Source organism: Pygocentrus nattereri, chromosome 12 (assembly GCF_015220715.1).
Source record: "Pygocentrus nattereri isolate fPygNat1 chromosome 12, fPygNat1.pri, whole genome shotgun sequence".
Taxonomy (NCBI): domain Eukaryota; kingdom Metazoa; phylum Chordata; class Actinopteri; order Characiformes; family Serrasalmidae; genus Pygocentrus; species Pygocentrus nattereri.
Window position 1 is genome coordinate 37,183,154 of NC_051222.1, and position 22,475 is coordinate 37,205,628.

The 22,475-nt window shown below is 42.9% G+C and overlaps 1 protein-coding gene across 1 annotated transcript in view; it reads left to right on the top strand.

Moving 5' to 3' along the window:
• Positions 1-2,043: 2,043 nt before the first annotated feature.
• LOC108417413 overlaps positions 2,044-22,475 on the top strand; it is a 51,369-nt gene continuing 30,937 nt past the window's right edge. The window contains exons 1-14 of the mRNA XM_037543339.1: positions 2,044-2,180; positions 2,368-2,670; positions 2,817-3,146; positions 3,797-4,084; positions 4,231-4,575; positions 5,134-5,247; positions 8,671-8,958; positions 9,099-9,443; positions 9,906-10,019; positions 16,997-17,164; positions 19,304-19,591; positions 19,733-20,071; positions 20,512-20,613; positions 21,747-21,914. Coding sequence (XP_037399236.1) covers positions 2,123-2,180; positions 2,368-2,670; positions 2,817-3,146; positions 3,797-4,084; positions 4,231-4,575; positions 5,134-5,247; positions 8,671-8,958; positions 9,099-9,443; positions 9,906-10,019; positions 16,997-17,164; positions 19,304-19,591; positions 19,733-20,071; positions 20,512-20,613; positions 21,747-21,914 — 3,250 coding nt within the window. The 5' untranslated portion in view covers positions 2,044-2,122. The remainder of the gene's footprint in view (positions 2,181-2,367; positions 2,671-2,816; positions 3,147-3,796; positions 4,085-4,230; positions 4,576-5,133; positions 5,248-8,670; positions 8,959-9,098; positions 9,444-9,905; positions 10,020-16,996; positions 17,165-19,303; positions 19,592-19,732; positions 20,072-20,511; positions 20,614-21,746; positions 21,915-22,475) is intronic.

The window sequence follows — 22,475 nt, forward strand, 5'->3', positions numbered from 1 at the left end:
CACTAGTGTGTATGTGGTGTTTCACTTCATGGATGGGTTAAATGCGGAGGTGGAATTTCCCCGTTTGTGGGATTAAAAATGTATCACTTAACATACACAGAAGTGAATGTGCACACTAGGGGCAGTGAGTACACATGCCCAGAGCAGTGGGCAGCCCTATCCACAGGGCCCAGAGAGCAGTTGGGGTTTGGTGTCTTGCTCATGAGCACTTCAGTCATATACTGACAGCTCAAGGAATCAAAACGGGGACCTTCCAATCCCAAGGCTGGTTCCCTAACCCAAGACTGCCCCCAGATGTAGAGGCAATACAGCTAAACATACCTGAATGAATAGCACTCAGTTTCATGTAGAAAACCAGTGGTGTGCACAGACTTTGACCAGATTATAGGACAAATAAGAAGGCCATGAGACTTTGGTAAACTGGAGAGATTTTGTGCGTCATACATTTGGCCTATGAAAACGGGCCCTGTTGCTGATTGCCGTGGACATCATTTTTAAACTTGTTGTGGCAGCGGGCCGTGGTCAAGCGTGATCTGCAGGGGAGAGGCTGGGCCAGAGTGAGGACACTGACTGATTGGCAAACACAACTGTGGCTACTTCCCCATTTCACTATTAATATGAGCTTCTTTTCCCAGTAAGGAGAGAGAGAGAGACCTGGGAGACAGGAGCACACAGCAGGGTGACAAGCTGAACATGAAACTCCAGAGACAGCTCTGAAGCTTGCAGTAGTGATGAGCTTTCTGCTCACAGCCTTCTTTTGTTTGTTTTGTTGTTTACTTTGAGAGAAAGAATAAAACCTCCCTGCTCAATGACACCGCCGTGTCAGTACTCCGTTTTCCTACAATCCTTGATAGACTAGGCAGTCTCCACTGCCCACTGCAGTGCTTTTCTTATCAGAGGTGGAGCCTTTTCCATACCAGACAGCTGCAGATCAGGACGCTCTCTATGATGCTTCTGTAGAAGTGGCTGAGGATGGGTGTTTGCAGGCCAGCCCTTCTCAGTCTCCTTAGAAAGTAGAGGCACTGTGGTGCCTTCCTTACTAAGGAGGAGGTGTTCAGAGACCAGGAAAGATTGTCAGTGATGTGCAGTACCAGAAACATAAACCTCCTCCACTTTCCCGTTGATGCGTAGAGGGGTATGGCTCATCTTTGACCTTCTGAATCCACACTCATCTCCTTTGTTCTGGTCACATTCAGACCCACTCAGACATTAAGACCCACTTCACAACCATGGAGCTATGAATTAACAGAGGCAATAAGCACTGCTGCATTGAACAGGCTGCAATAGCTGCTTTGACTACCTCATGATCCAACTGTAACCCAGCCTACAGAGGGTAAGCAACATCATTGTCTCTTGTACAAGTCTCTACAATTTTACCATAGACTGGGACAAGCCCTTTATCCCACACTCACAGTTGCACAGCTGTCTGACTTTAATACTGAACACTGACCTCAGACTGAAGACACTGCAGGCATTTTGCTCAGCATCACATATCACTTTGAATAGTTCCGCCTGGCTACTGCAGTTTTTCTTTCGGTCATTCTTTCCTGTATAGCGGTGGAGAAGTAAATAACAAATGGTTGCTCAGATAAGAAAAGAACGGTGGTGCAGTGGGTAGCGCTGTTGCCTCGTAGCAAGGGCCTGAGCTGGATTTTACCTTCCACCCAATGAACGCTGGGATAGGCTCTGGCGACCATCCCCATCCCCACCCACCACCACCACCCACCGCCCAGGAGGACAAGCAGCTAAGACCGTGTGCATGTTCGCTGAGATAACATGCATGTCTGTTAGTTTACCTTTTCGGTCAGTAATGGTGAAAGCCTAAACAGGGGTCATCTTTAGCTTCTGTATGCAACACATTCTGAAAAAGCCTAATCAAGACTGCAATGATTAGTCCAACGTGTCAAGCCTTATTTCCTGGTATTTGGTCAGTGGTGGTGGTGGGATGGGCTTTCAGTTCTTCATAAGCTTGACTTTACCCTTACGTGGGTGGGTGGAGGCCACAGCAGTGAGAAAACTACAGACAGCAGAAACAACCACAGCAGAAAGAAGAAGAGGCAGCAACAGACACACAGAGGATTATGAATAAGTTCAATCTGGAAAAGCAGATTTGAATTACAGAATGAAGACCCTTCAGCTCAAGATGAAGATCTTCATCTCCATCCTCTACCTGATCTCAGGTCAGATATTTCACTTTACTCACCACTTCCACAGCAAGCGCAGTTATTTATTATCGTTTGTTCCTCCATTGGGTGCTATGTTAGTTCTGTGTGCTACAGTTATGTTTACACTGCAAGAGTGAAAAGTACAGAAGGTTCTGTGAGGTTCTCGCATGTGTGAGACGTTTCGTTTTTCTTTTCTCTCTAGGCCCAGTGTGCTGCTCTGATGTGTTTGTCTACTCAGGAGGAAGCGTCATTTTATTCCCTGATCTAATGTGGGATGTAAACAATACAAAATATATATGCAGGATGGAACAAACTGGCTGCCGGAATGTAATAAAAGATCAAACAAATAGCAAGTCTGTCACTAGCGGGAGGTTCAAGATGTATTCAAATGTAGATGGAGAGTTTACAGTGTTGATCAGAGAGCTGAACCCACAGGATTCTGCCGTGTACAGATTTGGAGTTGGGAATGAAAAGTATAAGGACATCAAGCTGACCGTTCAGAGTGGTGAGAGTTTTTAACCTGTGTAAAAATAAATAAATAAATAAAAAACCTTTTGTTAAAACAATGATTAGACACTGCTTAAAAACACACAAATACTGAACTGATTCATGAACTCTAGTTTTACGTATGGTTCTCTATATGATTGACAGATTCTTGTTGTGAGGGAATTAAAAGAATAAAAGCTTATCTGGGAGAGACGGCCACCTTCAAATGTAGCTATCCAGATGAGTTCAAGACAAACAACAAGTACTTAACCAACCTCAATAATCAAAACACAATCATTTACACTGGAAAAGAGGCTCAGAAAGAGCAGAAAGACAGATTCTCCATCTTTGATGACAGAAGATCTAAATTCTTCAGTGTGAACATCAGCGATGTGACAGAAGATGATGGAGGAGTTTATCTGTGTGGAGTGTGGAAGAAAGAGACATCAGTGGGTTATTATTCCTACTTCAGAGAGATTCAGCTCCAAGTGACTGGTGAGATACATTAACTTCACATTTGTTCAAATCTACTGTTTCAAGTTTTGAAAATTAAGATGAACTACATATCCTGACAGTTTTAGTATTCTTTTTTATTTTCTATAAACAGTGAGCTCACATTTGTGCTCAAGGCTAAAATCAATATTACCCAAAATGAAAATGTAGGATTCAGTGGATTTCACATCCTCTTTAGACCATAGAGAACACAGGATTTTACAGAGTCCGAGTTTAGGGTCACTTTGGTCATCTACGTTTGGTGTAGGGGTGTCGTTCAGTTCTCCTGCACGGCAAACACACCACACCACACCAATAAGACTCTCTGGGCAAACTAGACATGGATAATGAAAAACATTAAATATAATTTTTATATTTTCTTCAATTTGAAACAATTCAGATGCTAGACTGATTCTAGATGCCTGCCTGTCTCCAGCTGAAAATGTATGTGGCTTTATGAGTTGACAAGGAAAAACCATCAAATATCATTTTAGAACCTTTTCAGTTTGGTAGAGTTCTAAGAGATTTCACTAGTCGTCACTTTCTGTTTCTATTAGCATTTCACACTTTATCACATACTTCTTTTGAACTGTGTTTCTGTGTTCAGAGGGTACCTTCAGTGAGTACCTTGCATTTCTATTTTTGATTGGCAGGTCAAGTGTTCGGCTATTTAGCAGGAAGCATCACATTACTCCCTAATCTACAGTGGGATGTAAACAATACAAGATATATGTGCAAGATGGAACAAAGTGGCTGTGTCAATATAATAAAGGACCAGACTCAGAGCAATGCTGTTACTAGCGGGAGATTCAAGATGTATTCAAATACAGCAGGCAACTTTACAGTGTTGATCAGAGAGCTGAAGCCTCAGGACTCTGCCGTGTACAGATTTGGAGTTGGGAATGGGAAGCATAAGGACATTGAGCTGACCGTTCAGAATGGTGAGAGTTTTTAACCTGTTTAAACTGATTCAAACCTAACAATAAAAAAGGAGTCTTAGCTCTAAAGCATACTGAGGTTTAAAGGGCTAGTACTGAACTGATTTGTGAAATCTAGTTTTACGTATGGTTGTCTATATGATTCACAGATTCTTGTTGTGGGGGAATTGGAAAAATGAAAGCTTATCTGGGAGAGACAGCCACCTTCAAATGTAGCTATCCAGAGGAGCTCAAGACAAAGAACAAGCGGTTAATCAACCTCGATAACCGGAACAATGTTAGCCCGATCATTTACACTGGAAAAGAGGCTCAGAAAGAGCAGAATGGCAGATTCTCCATCTTTGATGACAGAAGCTCTAACGTCTTCAGTGTGAACATCAGTGATGTGACAGAAGATGATGGAGGACTTTATCTGTGTGGAGTGTGGGTGTGGAAGAATGAGAAGTCGGTGCGTTATTACTCCTACTTCAGAGAGATTCAGCTACAGGTTAACGGTGAGATACATTAACTTTGAATCAAGCATTGAAAATTAGTAGGAACTCTGAATAAACACATATGCCCCCCCACCCAGCCAGCAAAAACACTAACTTAGAGTATATGGGCACATTACATTCTCCTACCTTTGTAACTGTAAGACTCCTAATATCCTAGAGAGAGAGACAGAGAGAAAGAGAGAGAGAGAGAGAGAGAGAGAGAGACAGAGAGAGGGACAGAGAGAGAGAGAGACAGAGAGACAGACAGAGAGACAGAGAGAGACAGAGAGAGAGACAGAGAGAGACAGAGACAGACAATGAGAGAGACAGAGAGAGAGAGAGCAAGAGACAGAGAGAGAGAGACAGAGAGAAAGAGAGACAGAGAGAAAGAGAGAGAGAGAGAGAGAGAGAGAGAGACAGAGAGAGAGACAGAGAGAGAGAAACCACAGCAGCACACAACACCTAGTCACTCAGGGACGGGGCAGAACTTTCAGTAGATCAAGTCTGTTTTTAGATGAACCTGTTCATCGTAAAGGCTGATGCTTCACATTGTGATTCTATCTTTTTAACGCTCAATAGAAAAATCAACAGTGCTACCAGAAACTCCAAGCACAACTACGGAACCAACTACAGCTTCAACCTACTGGACCACGTCAACAGCACCAGTGGCAGAAACAACTGGTGAGCATCTCAGTAAGAATTCAGTCACTACTCATATCTCCCTCTTTCATTCCATGTTCTCGGTAAAGGTGTTCAGGCAGGAATTCAATGGTTTAAGACTCCTAACCCTACCTTCACCTACTTGTGTAAAGAAAAGTAATCAAATTGTAATTTGCTCTGGATAAGAGTGTCTGCCAAATGCCATAAACTTGATGGAATGAGCTGACACTCCAGTTTCACTTTCAAATCAAATATTACTCAAAATAAAAATAAGATTCAGAGGTTTCAGATCCTCTTTCGACCACCAGGAACAGAAGAAGTTACAAAGTCTGAGTTTAGGATCATTTCGGTCATCTGGATTGTGTGTAGGGTAGGGGGTAATACCACTGCCCTCTACAAAGCATGCTGAAATATGAATCCCCTCTTAATAAGACTCTTTGGGTAAAATCCCAATGTGACATCCTCCTACCTCTGTAACTATAACCACCTGTAAAATGCCTAAAGTGTAAATAAACTATATTATAAATAAAATGACCTAAAATCTAATCAATATATCTAATATTTCTCATGCTGACGTTGTAAGCTGATAAGATTATTTCTAGACATTTTTACTCATTATTAATTTCACCAAGTAAGAATCTCACTATATACAGGAAAGAAACATTCTGCACGGGTTACAACAGCATGGCTGCTTAATGAAAGAGTTCAGGCGTAGACTGACCTGTCTCCTGTTGAAAATCCCTGCCACATTATGAGGAATGGGTTGTACAGACGTGTCAACCTGTCGAATTTACTGCTCAACACTGATGTTTTAAGCTTGATGCCCACGTGTCGCTGGCCATGTCCGGATGTCCGGTTTCCTTAAGGCCAGCAATGCGATTCAGGGCTCAGGCTCTACTCGGATACCCAGAGTCCGCCGGCCCTATATACCTATAGGGCTCCACAACATACACAAGGTCCCCTCCTTCATGTCAAACCTGCTTGTTGTTTGCACGTTCCATGGGAAAGTGAAGTGGCTCTATCCATCTGGTCACAAAAACAAAATAAAAACACCTTGAGAGGGAATTGCAGGAAGAGCACTCAGGTAAACTTGTGTTCTCTGTTTTCCAAGTTTGATGTCAGCCAGTAAGAGTAACATTTAACAAAAAAAGCTGATGTGCTTGTACAATTATTAATTAAATTTGATGACCCCAATGGGCAACGGTGCAAGATACTTCATTATTGCTCTGGATAAGCACAACATTTCCTTCTAGGGGGGAAGAGAGACACAAAAAAAGAGATGGAGAGAAAGAGAGGCGCAAAAATAAACAAACAGACAATAAAAAAAAAACTTCACCTAAACCACAGCAGCACACAATAAAAGCACAACTTTCAGTAGATCAAGCCTGTTTTTTTATATTGACCTGTATATTGTAAAAGTTCATTATATCTTTTAAACTTTTATAAAAATGCATTACACATTATAACCATGCTTATTACACATTATGAATTGTCATAATAATGCATTATAAGTACCGTTCATATCAAATAAGACCTCATAAGTCGTATTTGTCCACTCTAAGTAAAGTGAAGCGTACTGGACTAAAGCCAGTTTAAAGAGTTTAGACTGAGGCTCCAAGTTGAAGTATTTACTGAAGGATTTACTGAAACACTAAAACACAATAAAGCTCATTACAGGCTTCAAATGTCAGAGTTTAAACTAGAGCAACATCAGAGTTTCACCCAATGTGGGAAAGTCAATGTTCACCACTGTTAATGTTCACCACTGTGAATGTTCACCACCGTTAATGTTCACCACTGTGAATGTTCACCACCGTTAATGTTCACCACCGTTAATGTTCACCACTGTGAATGTTCACCACCGTTAATGTGCACCACCGTTAATGTTCACCACCGTTAGCCTGACACTGACTTAACACTGCATATCCAATAGAACGCCAGCAGAAACCAGCATTGCTGTAATGTAGTGTTACAGAGTGAAGGGTTCTAGCCCTTGACGTTAGAACCAGTGAGGGAACAAATAACAATGACAGCATTTCACTATCTCGACTTTACACTCTCCAGGCCTTCACTCCACATTCAGTGTAATGACAGAGGGGGTTCAGCGGAGGGGCTGATGGGTACTTGATTTGCTGTGATGTAATGTAGCATTTAAAGTGAGATGCTGGGTAAGAAAAGCTCAGTGTAGCAGTGATTCTAGGCTGGACGGCCAGTTTGGAGCATCTCAAAATTCAAGACTGAAGCCCTGAAGGGCCCAAACAGCACCAAAGACAAGAAATAATACCGCAAATCCCATAAATAAACTTTGTCTTTGTCTTTTTAGTTTACGCTCTCCAAGCTGGAACTGACTTCTTTGGCACTGACAGTATAACATATTATTAACACTGTTTATAATGCATTATTTTAACAATTCATAAAGTACAAAACATAGCTATAAAGTGTAATGCAGCATACGTCATACTTATAAAGATTTATAACCATGTTTATAATGCCTTATTAATGAATTATAACATGTTATAAACGCTTACAAACGTGATGACAGGAAAATTCATTTTAATTAATCACCACCAGTGTAAAACAATAAATAAAAACCTTTATTCCCTTTAAATAAAAACCACCCATGTCTGTAAAGTCTTTATTCTTCAAGCAAGGGAGCGGTTACATGCAGAACAATGTGTAAATGCAAATGCTCAACTTATTCAGGTTAAACAAAGTTTAAACAGACCAAGAACAGCTAAGTCGCAGTTTCGGTAGATACTTTGCTGACGCATCCTGTTTTCCGGAAAGTATAATGACACTGCTTAGCTGTGCATAAACATATAAATGGGTCTTTTGCCAGCTCTACTTGCTATGACCATATGTGGCCGTATAAAACAACAGTGTTGGACAACGGTGCTTAAGCTGTGTTATATAACGAAGCTTTTGCTTGAACAGAGTAGAACGATCATTTTTCTACCACGTGACATTCATAGAAAGTGTTACGGAACTTCTGTATAGTGAAGCTTCCGTGTATAAAAAGTCAATTTTGAGGGTGAAACCTTCTATGAATGTGTTTGTAAGCATCTATAAACATATTTATAGCTTGTTATAATGCATTCATAAGGCATTATAAACGTGGTTACAAATATTTAGCAAAAAATGAATTACATTTTATAGCTATTTTATTGAACATTATGAATTGTTATTATAATGCATACATGTGTATGCTAGACTGATGCTAGATGCCTGCCCGTCTCCAGCTGAAAATGTATGTGGCTTTATGAGTTGACAAGGAAAAACCATCAAATATCGTTTTAGAACCTTTTCAATTTGGTAGAGTTTTAAGAGATTTCACTAGTCGTCGCTTTCTGTTTCTATTAGCATTTCACACTTTATCACATACTTCTTTTGAACTGTGTTTCTATGTTCAGAGGGTACCTTCAGTGAGTACCTTGCATTTCCCTTTTTGATTGGCAGGTCAAGTGTTTGCCTATTCAGGAGGAAGTGTCATTTTATTCCCTACTCTACAGTGGGATGTAAACAATACAAGATACATGTGCAAGATGGAACAAAGTGGCTGCGTCAATATAATAAAGGACCAGACTCAGAGCAAGTCTGTTACTAGCGGGAGATTCAAGATGTATTCAAATACAGCAGGCAACTTTACAGTGTTGATCAGAGAGCTGAAGCCTCAGGACTCTGCCGTGTACAGATTTGGAGTTGGGAATGGGAAGCATAAGGACATTGAGCTGACCGTTCAGAATGGTGAGAGTTTTTAACCTGTTTAAGCTGATTTAAACCTAACAATATAAAAAGGAGTCTTTGCTCTAAAGCATACTGAGGTTTAAAGGGCTAGTACTGAACTGATTCATGAACTGTAGCTTGTTTGTTTATATAACTGACAGATTCTTGTTGTGGGGGAATTGGAAAAATGAAAGCTTATCTGGGAGAGACGGCCACCTTCAAATGTAGCTATCCAGAGGAGCTCAAGACAAACTACAAGTACTTAATCAACCTCAATAATCAAACTATTGTTAAAGAGATCATTTACACTGGAAAAGAGGCTCAGAAAGAGCAGAATGGCAGATTCTCCATCTTTGATGACAGAAGCTCTAACGTCTTCAGTGTGAACATCAGTGATGTGACAGAAGATGATGGAGGACTTTATCTGTGTGGAGTGTGGGTGTGGAAGAATGAGAAGTCGGTGCGTTATTACTCCTACTTCAGAGAGATTCAGCTACAGGTTAACGGTGAGATACATTAACTTTGAATCAAGCATTGAAAATTAGTATGAACTCTGAATAAATACATATGCCCCCCCACCCAGCCAGCAAAAACACTAACTTAGAGTATATGGGCACATTACATTCTCCTACCTTTGTAACTGTAAGACTCCTAATATCCTAGAGAGAGAGACAGAGAGAGAGAGAGAGAGAGAGAGAGAGAGAGAGAGAGAGAGAGAGGGAGGGAGAGAGATACGGAGAGAGAGAGGGAGAGAGATACAGAGAGATACAGAGAGAGAGGGAGAGAGAGAGACAGAGAGAGAGAGACAGAGAGAGAGAGAGACAGAGAGAAACCACAGCAGCACACAACACCTAGTCACTCAGGGACGGGGCAGAACTTTCAGTAGATCAAGTCTGTTTTTAGATGAACCTCTACATCGTAAAGGCTGATGCTTCACATTGTGATTCTATCTTTTTAACGCTCAATAGAAAAATCAACAGTGCTACCAGAAACTCCAAGCACAACTACGGAACCAACTACAGCTTCAACCTACTGGACCACGTCAACAGCACCAGTGGCAGAAACAACTGGTGAGCATCTCAGTAAGAATTCAGTCACTACTCATATCTCCCTCTTTCATTCCATGTTCACAGTAAATGTGTTCAGGCAGGAATTCAATGGTTTAGGCTCCACTTTAAGGTTCCAAATAGCTGTTAATACATTATTATATATTTGTAGTTAATATAAGGTTATTGTAAACTGTAATACTGGTTGACATTCATCTGCTGGTCAGTGATGAGGTTCATAACATTTGCTTTTCCTTTGAATCATCCATCCATCCATCCATCCATCCATTATCTTCCGCTTCTCCGGGGTTTGGGTCGCGGGGGCAGCATCCTAAGCAATGAGGCCCAGACCTCCCTTTCCCAAGCCACTTCCACTAGCTCTCCAAGGGGGATTCCGAGGCGCTCCCAGGCCAGCTGGGTGTCCTTTGAATCAAGTTTTGAAAATTATTATGTCTGAATGAACCAGCCATTAGGGGTGTACTTTGTGTACTTCTGGTGCCGGTCCCAAGCCCGGATAAATGGTGAGGGTTGCGTCTGGTGTAAAAGGAAGGGCATCCGGAGGAAGGGCATCTGGTGTAAAACTTGTGCCAAAACTATCATCATCATCGTCGTTGCCCGCTAGTCCAAATAGGGTCGCGGTAGCAGTTGGGAGATCAGAGAATCCCAGATGACCCTGTCCCCCGCAACTTCCTCCAGCTCATTCCCGGGGACCCCAAGCCGCTCCCAGGCCAACTTGGAGACATAATCCCTCCAGCGGGTCCTAGGGCGACCCCGGGGTCTTGTCCCGGTAGGCCGTGCCTGGAACACCCCCACCGGGAGGCGTCCAGGGGGCATCCGGATCAGATGCCCGAACCACCTCAGCTGGCTCCTCTCAATGCGGAGGAGTAGTGGCTCTACTCTGAGCTCCTTCCGGATGACCGAGCTCCTCACTCTATCGCAGAGCGTGTAGCCTCTTCCCATCACTCGTGAACAAGACCCCAAGATACTTAAACTCCTCCACCTGGGGCAGGTCCTTTCACCTTACCTGGAGTGGGCATGCCATCCTTTTTCAGGGCCAAGACCATGGACTCAGTGTCTTGGAGGTGCTGATCCGCATACCAACCGCTTCACACTCAGCTGCAAACCGCTCCAGCGAACGTTGGAGGCATCCATGTGATTCAGCCAAAAGAACAACATCATCTGCAAATAGCAGAGACGCCACCCTCCGGCCTCCACACATAATGCCCTCCTGACCCATGCTACGCCCTGACACTCTGTCCATGAATATCATGAACAAGAGTGGAGACAGAGCACAACCCTTGCGAAGTCCAACGCTAACCCTGAAGGAGTCTGACTTAATGCCGAGTATACGGACACAGCTCTCACTCCGGTAGTACAGAGATTGGATAGCCCGGAGTAGTAGCCCCGGCACCCCATACTCCCGGAGGACCTCCCACAAGATATCTCGAGGAACACGGTCATAAGCCTTCTCCAAGTCCACAAAACACATGTAGACTGGGTTGGCAAACTCGCATTCCCCCTCAACAAACTGTGAGAGGGTGAAAAGCTGATCCATTGTTCCACGACCGGGTCGGAATCCACATTGTTCCTCCTCAATCTGAGGTTCAACTATCGGTCGGAGTCTCCTTTCCAGCACCTTTGCATAGACTTTCCCAGGAAGGCTGAGCAGTGTGATACCCCGATAATTGGCACACACCCTCCGGTCCCCCTTTTAAAAAATAGGGACCACCACCCCAGTCTGCCAGTCCAAGGGTACTGTTCCCGAGATCCATGCAATATTGCAAAGGCGTGTTAGCCATGACAGCCCCACAATATCCAGAGCCTTAAGCATTTCTGGACGAATCTCATCCACCCCCGGTGCCTTACCACTGAGGAGCTTACCAACTACCTCAGTGACCTCCACCAGAGAAATGGAACTTGACACCCCAGAAGCCTCTGGCCCTGACTCCCGTGAGGGAGGCACGTCTCCCGGATTAAGAAGTTCCTCAAAGTGCTATCTGCTGAATCGGGAGTCCTTCGGGCCAACCAGTCCCTAAAGGCCTCTTTCTTCAGCTTGACGGCCTCCCTCACCACCGGTGTCCACCAGGAGGTTCTTGGGTTACCGCCCCGACAGGCACCCACAAGCTTTTGGCCACAGCTATGCCTGGCAGCTTCCACAATGGAGGTTTTGAACAGGGTCCATTCAGACTCCATGTCCCCTACCTCCTCCGGGACATGAGAAAAGCTCTCCCGGAGGTGGGAGTTGAAATCATTCTGAACAGGGGCCTCTGAAAGTCGTTCCCAGCACACCCTCACTATTCGCTTGGGCCTACCGGGTCTGACCATCAGTCTTCCCTGCCATCTGATCCAACTTACCACCAGATGGTGATCAGTTGACAGCTCAGCACCTCTCTTCACCCTAGTGTCCAGAACATATGGTCCCAAGTCAGATGAAACGACAACAAAGTCGATCATTGACCTTTGACCCAAGGAGCTCTGGTACCATGTACACTTATGAACATCCTTGTGTTCGTTATGGACAATCCATGCCTGGCACAGAAGTCCAATAACAATTCACCATTCGGGTTTAGATCGGGCAGGCCGTTCTTCCCAATCACGCCTCCCCAGGTCTCCCAGTCATTGCCAACGTGAGCATTGAAGTCTCCCAGTAGGACTATGTGGAGTCTGTAGGCGGGACCCTTTCCAGAACCCCGCCCACTCGCTCCAGGAAGGCCGAATACTCTGACCTGTTGTTTGGTGCATACGCACAGACAACAGTCAAAGTTTTCCTCTCTGCGATTTTAATTCGCATTGAGGCGACCCTCTCGTCCACTGGGACAAACTCCAACTGCCTGGTCACCAGCCGGGGACTTGTGAGTATCCCTACACCCGCCCAGCGCCTCTCACCCTGTGCAACCCCTGAGTAGGAGAGAGACCAACCCCTATCCAGGAGTTTGGTTCCAGAGCCGACACTGTGGGTGGAGGTGAGCCCAACTATATCTAGTTGGTACCTCTCAACCTCCTGCACAAGTTCCGGCTCCTTCCCCCCCAGTGAGGTTATATTCCATGTACCAAGAGCTAGTTTCTGCTGCCGGGGCCTAGGCCAACTAGGGCCTCCACGCAAACTCCCACTGCCAATATGGCACTGCACCGCTCCCCCATGCTGGACCTTGCGGGTGGTGGGCCTACATGGCCTCCCCACGTTGCCTCTTCGGGCTGAGCCCGGCCAGATTACGTGGGCTGTCCGGCCACCAGGCGCTCACCGTGGAACACTACCCCCAGGCCTGGCTCCAGGGGTAGGTCCCGGTGACCCTTTCCCGGGCAGGGTACACGATTTCTTGTGCCCAATGTGCATGGAGAACTTTGGATCGTGTTAGTCTGGGTCTTCACTCCAGACCTGTTCGCCCTGGGAGACCCTACCAGGAGCATATTGCTCCCGACAACTTAGCTCTGAAGAACCCTAGACTACACAAGCCCTTCCGCCACGACAAGGCCCCGATCCAGGAAGGGCCAAAACTATCATGCGGATCACAAATATTATTACCTTACCGGATCGGTCGAGGCCCGGGTTAACAACGACCGCCTCCGGTGCTGTTGACCAGGAGGGTGCCGGTGGAAATTGGACTACTGGATGTCGAAGACCATCAAAGAGGAGAGGAGGAAGGCGGGTTAGAAGGCAGCGAGAGAGAAGGAAACGCAGGAGTGAGGAGGTTAGAGTAGGGACTCTGAACATAGGGACAATGACTGGTAAAGGCAGAGAGCTTGCAGACATGATGGAGAGAAGGAAGGTAGATATTCTGTGTATTCAGGAGACCAGATGGAAAGGAAGCAAGGCCAGGAACATTGGAGGTGGATTCAAACTGTTCTATCATGGTGCAGAGAGGAAGAGAAATGGAGTAAGGATAATCCTAAAGGAACAGCTTGGGAAAAGTGTTCTGGATGTAAAGAGTGTGTCATACAGGATCATGAGCCTGAAGTTGGAGGTTGATGGTGTACTTTTGAATGTGGTCAGTTCATTTGCACCACAGTTTGGTTGTCAGTTAGAGGAGAAAGAGAAATTTTGGCGTATGATGGATGAAGTGGTAGATGGTGTCCCTAGGGAGGAGAGATTGGTGATTGGTGCAGACTTCAATGGACATGTTGGTGAAGGGAACAGAGGGGATGAAGAGGTGCTGGGTATGTATGGTGTGAAATGCGGAAGGTCAGATGGTTGTAGATTTTGCAAAGAGAATGGAAATGGCTGTGGTGAACACGTATTTTCAGAAGAGGGAAGAACACAGGGTGACATACAAGAGTGGAGGGAGTGCAAACAGGTAGATTATATCCTTAGCAGGAGATGCCACCTAAAGGAGATTGGAGATTGTAAAGTGGTGCCACGGGAAAGTGTAGCAAGGCAGCATAGCGTGGTTGTCTGTAGTATGAGATTAGAAACAAACAAGAGGAAGAGAGTGAAGACAGAGCCAAAGATTAGATGGTGGAAGCTGAAGGAGGAGGATGGTTGCAGGCAGTTCAGGGAAAAATTGCAACAGGCCCTTGGGGGCAGTGAGGAGCTACCTGAGGACTGGGAAACTACAGCTAAGGTGGTGAGAGAAACTGGCAAGAATCTGTTGGGTGTTTCGTCTGGTCAGAGGAAAGAAGAAAAGGAAAGTTGGTGGTGGAATGAGGAAGTCCAGAAGAGTATTCAGAAGAAGGCAGCTAAGAAAAAGTGGGATAACCAGAGAGATGAAGGAAGTAGGCAGGAGTACTGTGAGGCTAGCCACATAGCAAAAAGAATGGTGGCAAAGGCAAAGGCTCAGGCCTATGATGAGCTGTATGAGAGGCTGGACAGTAAAGAAGGAGTAAAGGACTTGTATCGTTTGGCTAAACAGAGAGATAGAGCTGGAAATGATGTACAGCAGGTTAGGGTGATAAAGGATAGATAGGGAAATGTACTAGTGAGTGAACAGAGAGTGATGAGTAGATGGAACGAGTACTTTGAAGAACTAATGAATGAGGAAAACGAGAGAGAGAGGAGGACAACGGGGGGAGAGATAGTGGATCAGGAAGTGCAGAGAATTAGTGAGGTGGAAGTGAGGGCAGCTTTAAAAAGGATGAAGAATGGAAAGGCAGTTGGTCCAGATGACATACCTGTGGAGGTATGGAGATGTTGAGGAGAGAAGGCAGTGGACTTTTTAACCAGGTCGTTTAACAGAATCCTGGAGAGTGAGAGGATGCCTGATGAGTGGAGAAGCAGTGTACTGGTCCCCATTTTTAAGAACAAGGGTGATGTGCAGAGCTGCAGTAACTACAGAGGTATGAAGTTGATGAGCCACACCATGAAGGTATGGGAAAGAGTTGTTGAAGCAAGGCTAAGGCGAGAGGTTCAGATCAGTGAGCAGCAGTTTGGTTTCATGCCCAGAAAGAGTACCACAGATGCAATTTTTGCATTGAGAGTGTTGGTAGAGAAGTACAGAGAAGGTCAGAAGGAGCTGCATTGTGTCTTTGTGGATCTAGAGAAGGCATATGATAGGGTGCCAAGAGAGGAACTGTTGTACTGTATGAGGAAGTCAGGTGTAGCTGAAAGGTATGTTAGGGTGGTGCAGGACATGTATGAGGATAGTGAGACAGTGGGGAGGTGTGCAGTTGGAGTGACAAATGGTTTCAAGGTGAAGGTAGGGTTACATCAGGGATCAGCTTTGAGCCCCTTCTTGTTTGCAATGGTGATGGACAGGTTGACAGATGAGGTCAGGCAAGAGGCTCCATGGACCATGATGTTTGCAGATGACATTATAATCTGTGGTCAGAGTAGAGAGCAGGTGGAAGAGAATCTGGAGTGGTGGAGGTTTGCACTGGAGAGGAGAGGAGAGGAATGAAGGTCAGTAGAGATAAGACAGAATACATGTGTGTGAATGAGAGGGAGGCAGGTGGAAAGGTGAAGATGCAAGGAGTAGAGGTCGTAAAGGTGGATGACTTCAAATATCTTGGATCAACCATCCAGAGCAATGGACAGTGCAGAAAAGAGGTTAAGAAGAGGGTGCAGGCAGGATGGAGTGTTTGGAGATGGATGTCAGGGCTGATGTGTGACAGAAGGATACCAGCAAGAGTGAAAGGGAAGGTTGAGGCTGAGCTGGAGGTGGCAGAGATGAAGATGCTGAGATTTTCGTTGGGAGTGACAAGGCTGGACAAGATTAGAAATGAGCAGATCAGAAGGACAGTGAAGGTGGAGCAGTTTGGAGATAAAGTCAGAGAGGCCAGGTTGAGATGGTTTGGACATGTGTTGAGGAGGAATAGTGGATATATTCGGCAAAGAATGTTGGAGATGGAGCTGCCGGGTAGAAGGAGAAGAGGTAGAACCAGAGAAGATTTATGGATGTAGTTAAGGTGGACATGGAGATGGTTGGTGTGAAAGTAGAGGAGGCAATGGATAGGGCAAGATGGAGGCAGATGATCCGCTGTGGCGACCCCTAAAGGGAGCAGCCAAAAGAAGAAGAAGAAGATTATGTCTGAATTAAGACATTTCCCCCCCAAACATTTGTGACCATTGAGCGGTCACTCATATTTAAGGTCATAATCAAATATTACACAATATGAAAACGGCAAGACTCAGTGGATTTTACATCCTCTTTACAGCACAAAGAACACAGGAGATTACAAATTCTGAATTTAAGGTCACTTCAGTCATCTCTCTTTCCTGCCTAGTCTAGCATTCTATGCCAATAAGAGTCGTTGGGCAAGACTCCTAACTTTCTCCCATCTCTAACAACATAATTAAACTGTAAAATTCCTTACATGCAAAAAAAGATATCAACAAATTAAATGATCTTAACTAATTACTAGACGTTTTTAACTTTTTTCTATTAATTTTATCAAGTAAAATTACTAGATTTTAAAGAAACGCTCTGTAAGTTAGGAGGCAGTAGTGGGCAGGAGGTTAGGGAACTGGCCCTGCGACCGAATGGTTCAATCCCCAGTGCCGACAGTCCATGATTGAGGTGTCCTTGAGCAAGACACTTAACCCCCAATTTCTCCCCAAGTAAGAATCTCACTATATACAGGAAAGAAACATTCTGCATGGGTTACAACAGCATGGCTGCTTAAACACAGTAAAGAAAAAACAACTGCACTACCAGAAACTCCAAGCACAACCATGGAACCAACTACAGCTACAACCGACTGGGCCATAATAGCAGCACCAGCAGCAGAAACATCTGATGATCATCTCCGTAAGAACTCAGACTTATTCATAACTCCCTCTTTCATCCTGTGTTCATGTCAAATGTGTTCAGGGAGAAGTTCAGTGGTTTAGTTTCCACTAAAGGAATTGAACCGGAGGGTTCTAATGGCCTTACTTTGCAACATGGCACTGATCAGAAGAACTTTTGGCAACACTTTATGAATGTCATGCTTGTAAGCAACTATAAACACATTCATAACATGTTATAATGAATTCATAAAGGCACCATAACCATGGCTATAAACGTTTATAAAAATGCATTACACATTATAACCATGCTTAGTACACATTATGAATTGTCATAATAATAAGTACCGTTCATATCAAATAAGACCTCATAAGTTGTATTTGTCCACTCTAAGTAAAGTGAAGCGTACTGGACTAAAGCCTCCTCCAGGGTTTAGACCGAGGCTTCAAGTTGACGTATTTACTGAAGGATTTACTGAAACACTAAAACACAATAAAGCTCATTACAGGCTTCAAACGTCAGAGTTTAAACTAGAGCAACATCAGAGTTTCACCAAATGAGGGAAAGTCAAATGTTCAACACCGTTAATGTTCACCCCCGTTAGCCTGACACTGACTTAACACTGCATATCCAATAGAACGCCAGCAGAAACCAGCATTGCTGTAATGTAGTGTTACAGAGTGAAGGGTTCTAGCCCTTGACGTTAGAACCAGTGAGGGAACAAATAACAATGACAGCATTTCACTATCTCGACTTTACACTCTCCAGGCCTTCACTCCACATTCAGTGTAATGACAGAGGGGGTTCAGCGGAGGGGCTGATGGGTACTTGATTTGCTGTGATGTAATGTAGCATTTAAAGTGAGATGCTGGGTAAGAAAAGCTCAGTGTAGCAGTGATTCTAGGCTGGACGGCCAGTTTGGAGCATCTCAAAATTCAAGACTGAAGCCTTGAAGGGCCCAAACAGCACCAAAGGCAAGAAATAATACCGCAAATCCCATAAATAAACTTTGTATTTGTCTTTTTAGTTTACGCTCTCCAAGCTGGAACTGACTTCTTTGGCACTGACAGTATAACATATTATTAACACTGTTTATAATGCATTATTTTAACAATTCATAATGTACAAAACATAGCTATAAAGTGTAATGCAGCATACGTCATACTTATAAAGATTTATAACCATGTTTATAATGTCTTATTAATTAATTATAACGTTATAAACGCTTACAAACATGATGACAGGAAAATTCATTTTAATTAATCACCACCGGTGTAAAACAATAAATAAAAACCTTTATTCCCTGTAAATAAAAACCACCCATGTCTGTAAAGTCTTTATTCTTCAAGCAAGGGAGCGGTTACATGCAGAACAATGTGTAAATGCAAATGCTCAACTTATTCAGGTTAAACAAAGTTTAAACAGACCAAGAACAGCTAAGTCGCAGTTTCGGTAGATACTTTGCTGACGCATCCTGTTTTCCAGAAAGTATAATGACACTGCTTAGCTGTGCATAAACATATAAATGGGTCTTTTGCCAGCTCTACTTGCTATGACCATATGTGGCCGTATAAAACAACAGTGTTGGACAACGGTGCTTAAGCTGTGTTATATAACGAAGCTTTTGCTTGAACAGAGTAGAATGATCATTTTTCTACCACGTGACATTCATAGAAAGTGTTACGGAACTTCTGTATAGTGAAGCTTCCGTGTATAAAAAGTCAATTTTGAGGGTGAAACTTTCTATGAACGTGTTTATAAGCATCTATAAACATATTTATAGCTTGTTATAATGCATTCATAAGGCATTATAAACGTGGTTACAAATATTTAGCAAAAAAATGAATTACATTTTATAGCTATGTTTATTGAACATTATGAATTGTTATTATAATGCATACATGTGTATGCTAGACTGATGCTAGATGCCTGCCCGTCTCCAGCTGAAAATGTATGTGGCTTTATGAGTTGACAAGGAAAAACCATCAAATATCGTTTTAGAACCTTTTCAATTTGGTAGAGTTTTAAGAGATTTCACTAGTCGTCGCTTTCTGTTTCTATTAGCATTTCACACTTTATCACATACTTCTTTTGAACTGTGTTTCTATGTTCAGAGGGTACCTTCAGTGAGTACCTTGCATTTCCCTTTTTGATTGGCAGGTCAAGTGTTTGGCTATTTAGCAGGAAGCATCACTTTACTCCCTAATCTACAGTGGGATGTAGACAATACAAGATACATGTGCAAGATGGAACAAAGTGGCTGCGTCAATATAATAAAGGACCAGACTCAGAGCAATGCTGTTACTAGCGGGAGATTCAAGATGTATTCAAATACAGCAGGCAACTTTACAGTGTTGATCAGAGAGCTGAAGCCTCAGGACTCTGCCGTGTACAGATTTGGAGTTGGGAATGGGAAGCATAAGGACATCAAGCTGACTGTTCAGAATGGTGAGAGTTTTTAACCTGTTTAAACTGATTTAAACCTAACAATATAAAAATGAGACGTAGCTCATACTGAGGTTTAAAGCATTAGTACTGAACTGATTCGTGAAATCTAGTTTTACATATGGTTCTCTATATGATTCACAGATTCTTGTTGTGGGGGAATTAAAAGAATAAAAGCTTATCTGGGAGAGACGGCCACCTTCAAATGTAGCTATCCAGATGAGCTGAAGACAAACAGCAAGCGGTTAATCAACCTCAATAATCAAACTATTGTTAAAGTGATCATTTATACGGAAAAAGAGGCTCAGAAAGAGCAGAAAGACAGATTCTCCATCTTTGATGACAGAAGCTCTAACGTCTTCAGTGTGAACATCAGTGATGTGAGAGAAGATGATGGAGGACTTTATCTGTGTGGAGTGTGGAAGAATGAGAAGTCGGTGCGTTATTACTCCTACTTCAGAGAGATTCAGCTACAGGTTAACGGTGAGATACATTAACTTTGAATCAAGCATTGAAAATTAGTATGAACTATGAATAAATACATATGCCCCCCCACCCAGCCAGCAAAAACACTAACTTAGAGTATATGGGCACATTACATTCTCCTACCTTTGTAACTGTAAGACTCCTAATATCCTAGAGAGAGAGACAGAGAGAGAGAGAGAGAGAGAGAGAGAGAGAGAGAGAGAGAGAGAGAGAGAGAGAGAGAGAGAGAGAGAGAGAGAGAGAGAGAGAGAGAGAGAGAGAGAGAGAGAGAGAGAGAGAGAGAGAGACAGACAGAGAGAAACCACAGCAGCACACAACACCTAGTCACTCAGGGACGGGGCAGAACTTTCAGTAGATCAAGTCTGTTTTTAGATGAACCTCTTCATCGTAAAGGCTGATGCTTCACATTGTGATTCTATCTTTTTAACGCTCAATAGAAAAATCAACAGTGCTACCAGAAACTCCAAGCACAACTACGGAACCAACTACAGCTTCAACCTACTGGACCACGTCAACAGCACCAGTGGCAGAAACAACTGGTGAGCATCTCAGTAAGAATTCAGTCACTACTCATATCTCCCTCTTTCATTCCATGTTCACAGTAAATGTGTTCAGGCAGGAATTCAATGGTTTAGGCTCCACTTTAAGGTTCCAAATAGCTGTTACTACATTATTATATATTTGTAGATAATATAAGGTTATTGTAAACTGTAATACTGGTTGACATTCATCTGCTGGTCAGTGATGAGGTTCATAACATTTGCCTTTCCTTTGAATCAAGTTTTGAAAATTATTATGTCTGAATTAAGACACCCCCCCCCCCCCCCAAACATTTGTGACCATTGAGCGGTCACTCATATTTAAGGTCAAAATCAAATATTACACAATATGAAAACTGCAAGACTCAGTGGATTTTACATCCTCTTTACAGCACAAAGAACACAGGAGATTACAAATTCTGAATTTAAGGTCACTTCCATCATCTCTCTTTCCTGCCTAGTCTAGCATTCTATACCATTAAGAGTCGTTGGGCAAGACTCCTAACTTTCTCCCATCACTAACATAATTAAACTGTAAAATTCCTGACATGCAAAAAAAGATATCAACAAATTAAATGAACGTATTACTAGACATTTTTAACTTTTTTCTAGTAATTTTATCAAGTAAAATAAAAAAAAAAAATCACTTAAAAACTTTAAAAAAAAAAAATAACTTAAAAAACTTACAACAGCATCAGTTGAGTATTTTTGCCAAGAGTCCTTGGGCAAGACTCCTAACCCTACCTTCACCTACTTGTGTAAAGAAAAGTAATCAAATTGTAATTTGCTCTGGATAAGAGTGTCTGCCAAATGCCATAAACGTGATGGAATGAGCTGACACTCCAGTTTCACTTTCAAATCAAATATTACTCAAAATAAAAATAAGATTCAGAGGTTTCAGATCCTCTTTCGACCACCGGGAACAGAAGAAGTTACAAAGTCTGAGTTTAGGATCATTTCGGTCATCTGGATTGGGTGTAGGGTAGGGGGTAATACCACTTTTAAATAAAATGACCTTAAATCTAATCAATATATCTAATATTTCTCATGCTGAAGTTATAAGCTGATAAGATTATTTCTAGACATTTTTACTCATTATTAATTTCACCAAGTAAGAATCTCACTATATACAGGAAAGAAACATTCTGCACGGGTTACAACAGCATGGCTGCTTAAACACAGTAAAGAAAAAACAACTGCACTACCAGAAACTCCAAGCACAACCATGGAACCAACTACAGCTACAACCGACTGGGCCATAATAGCAGCACCAGCAGCAGAAACATCTGATGATCATCTCCGTAAGAACTCAGACTTATTCATAACTCCCTCTTTCATCCTGTGTTCATGTCAAATGTGTTCAGGGAGAAGTTCAGTGGTTTAGTTTCCACTAAAGGAATTGAACCGGAGGGTTCTAATGGCCTTACTTTGCAACATGGCACTGATCAGAAGAACTTTTGGCAACACTTTATGAATGTCATGCTTGTAAGCAACTATAAACACATTCATAACATGTTATAATGAATTCATAAAGGCACCATAACCATGGCTATAAACGTTTATAAAAATGCATTACACATTATAACCATGCTTAGTACACATTATGAATTGTCATAATAATAAGTACCGTTCATATCAAATAAGACCTCATAAGTTGTATTTGTCCACTCTAAGTAAAGTGAAGCGTACTGGACTAAAGCCTCCTCCAGGGTTTAGACCGAGGCTTCAAGTTGACGTATTTACTGAAGGATTTACTGAAACACTAAAACACAATAAAGCTCATTACAGGCTTCAAACGTCAGAGTTTAAACTAGAGCAACATCAGAGTTTCACCAAATGAGGGAAAGTCAAATGTTCAACAC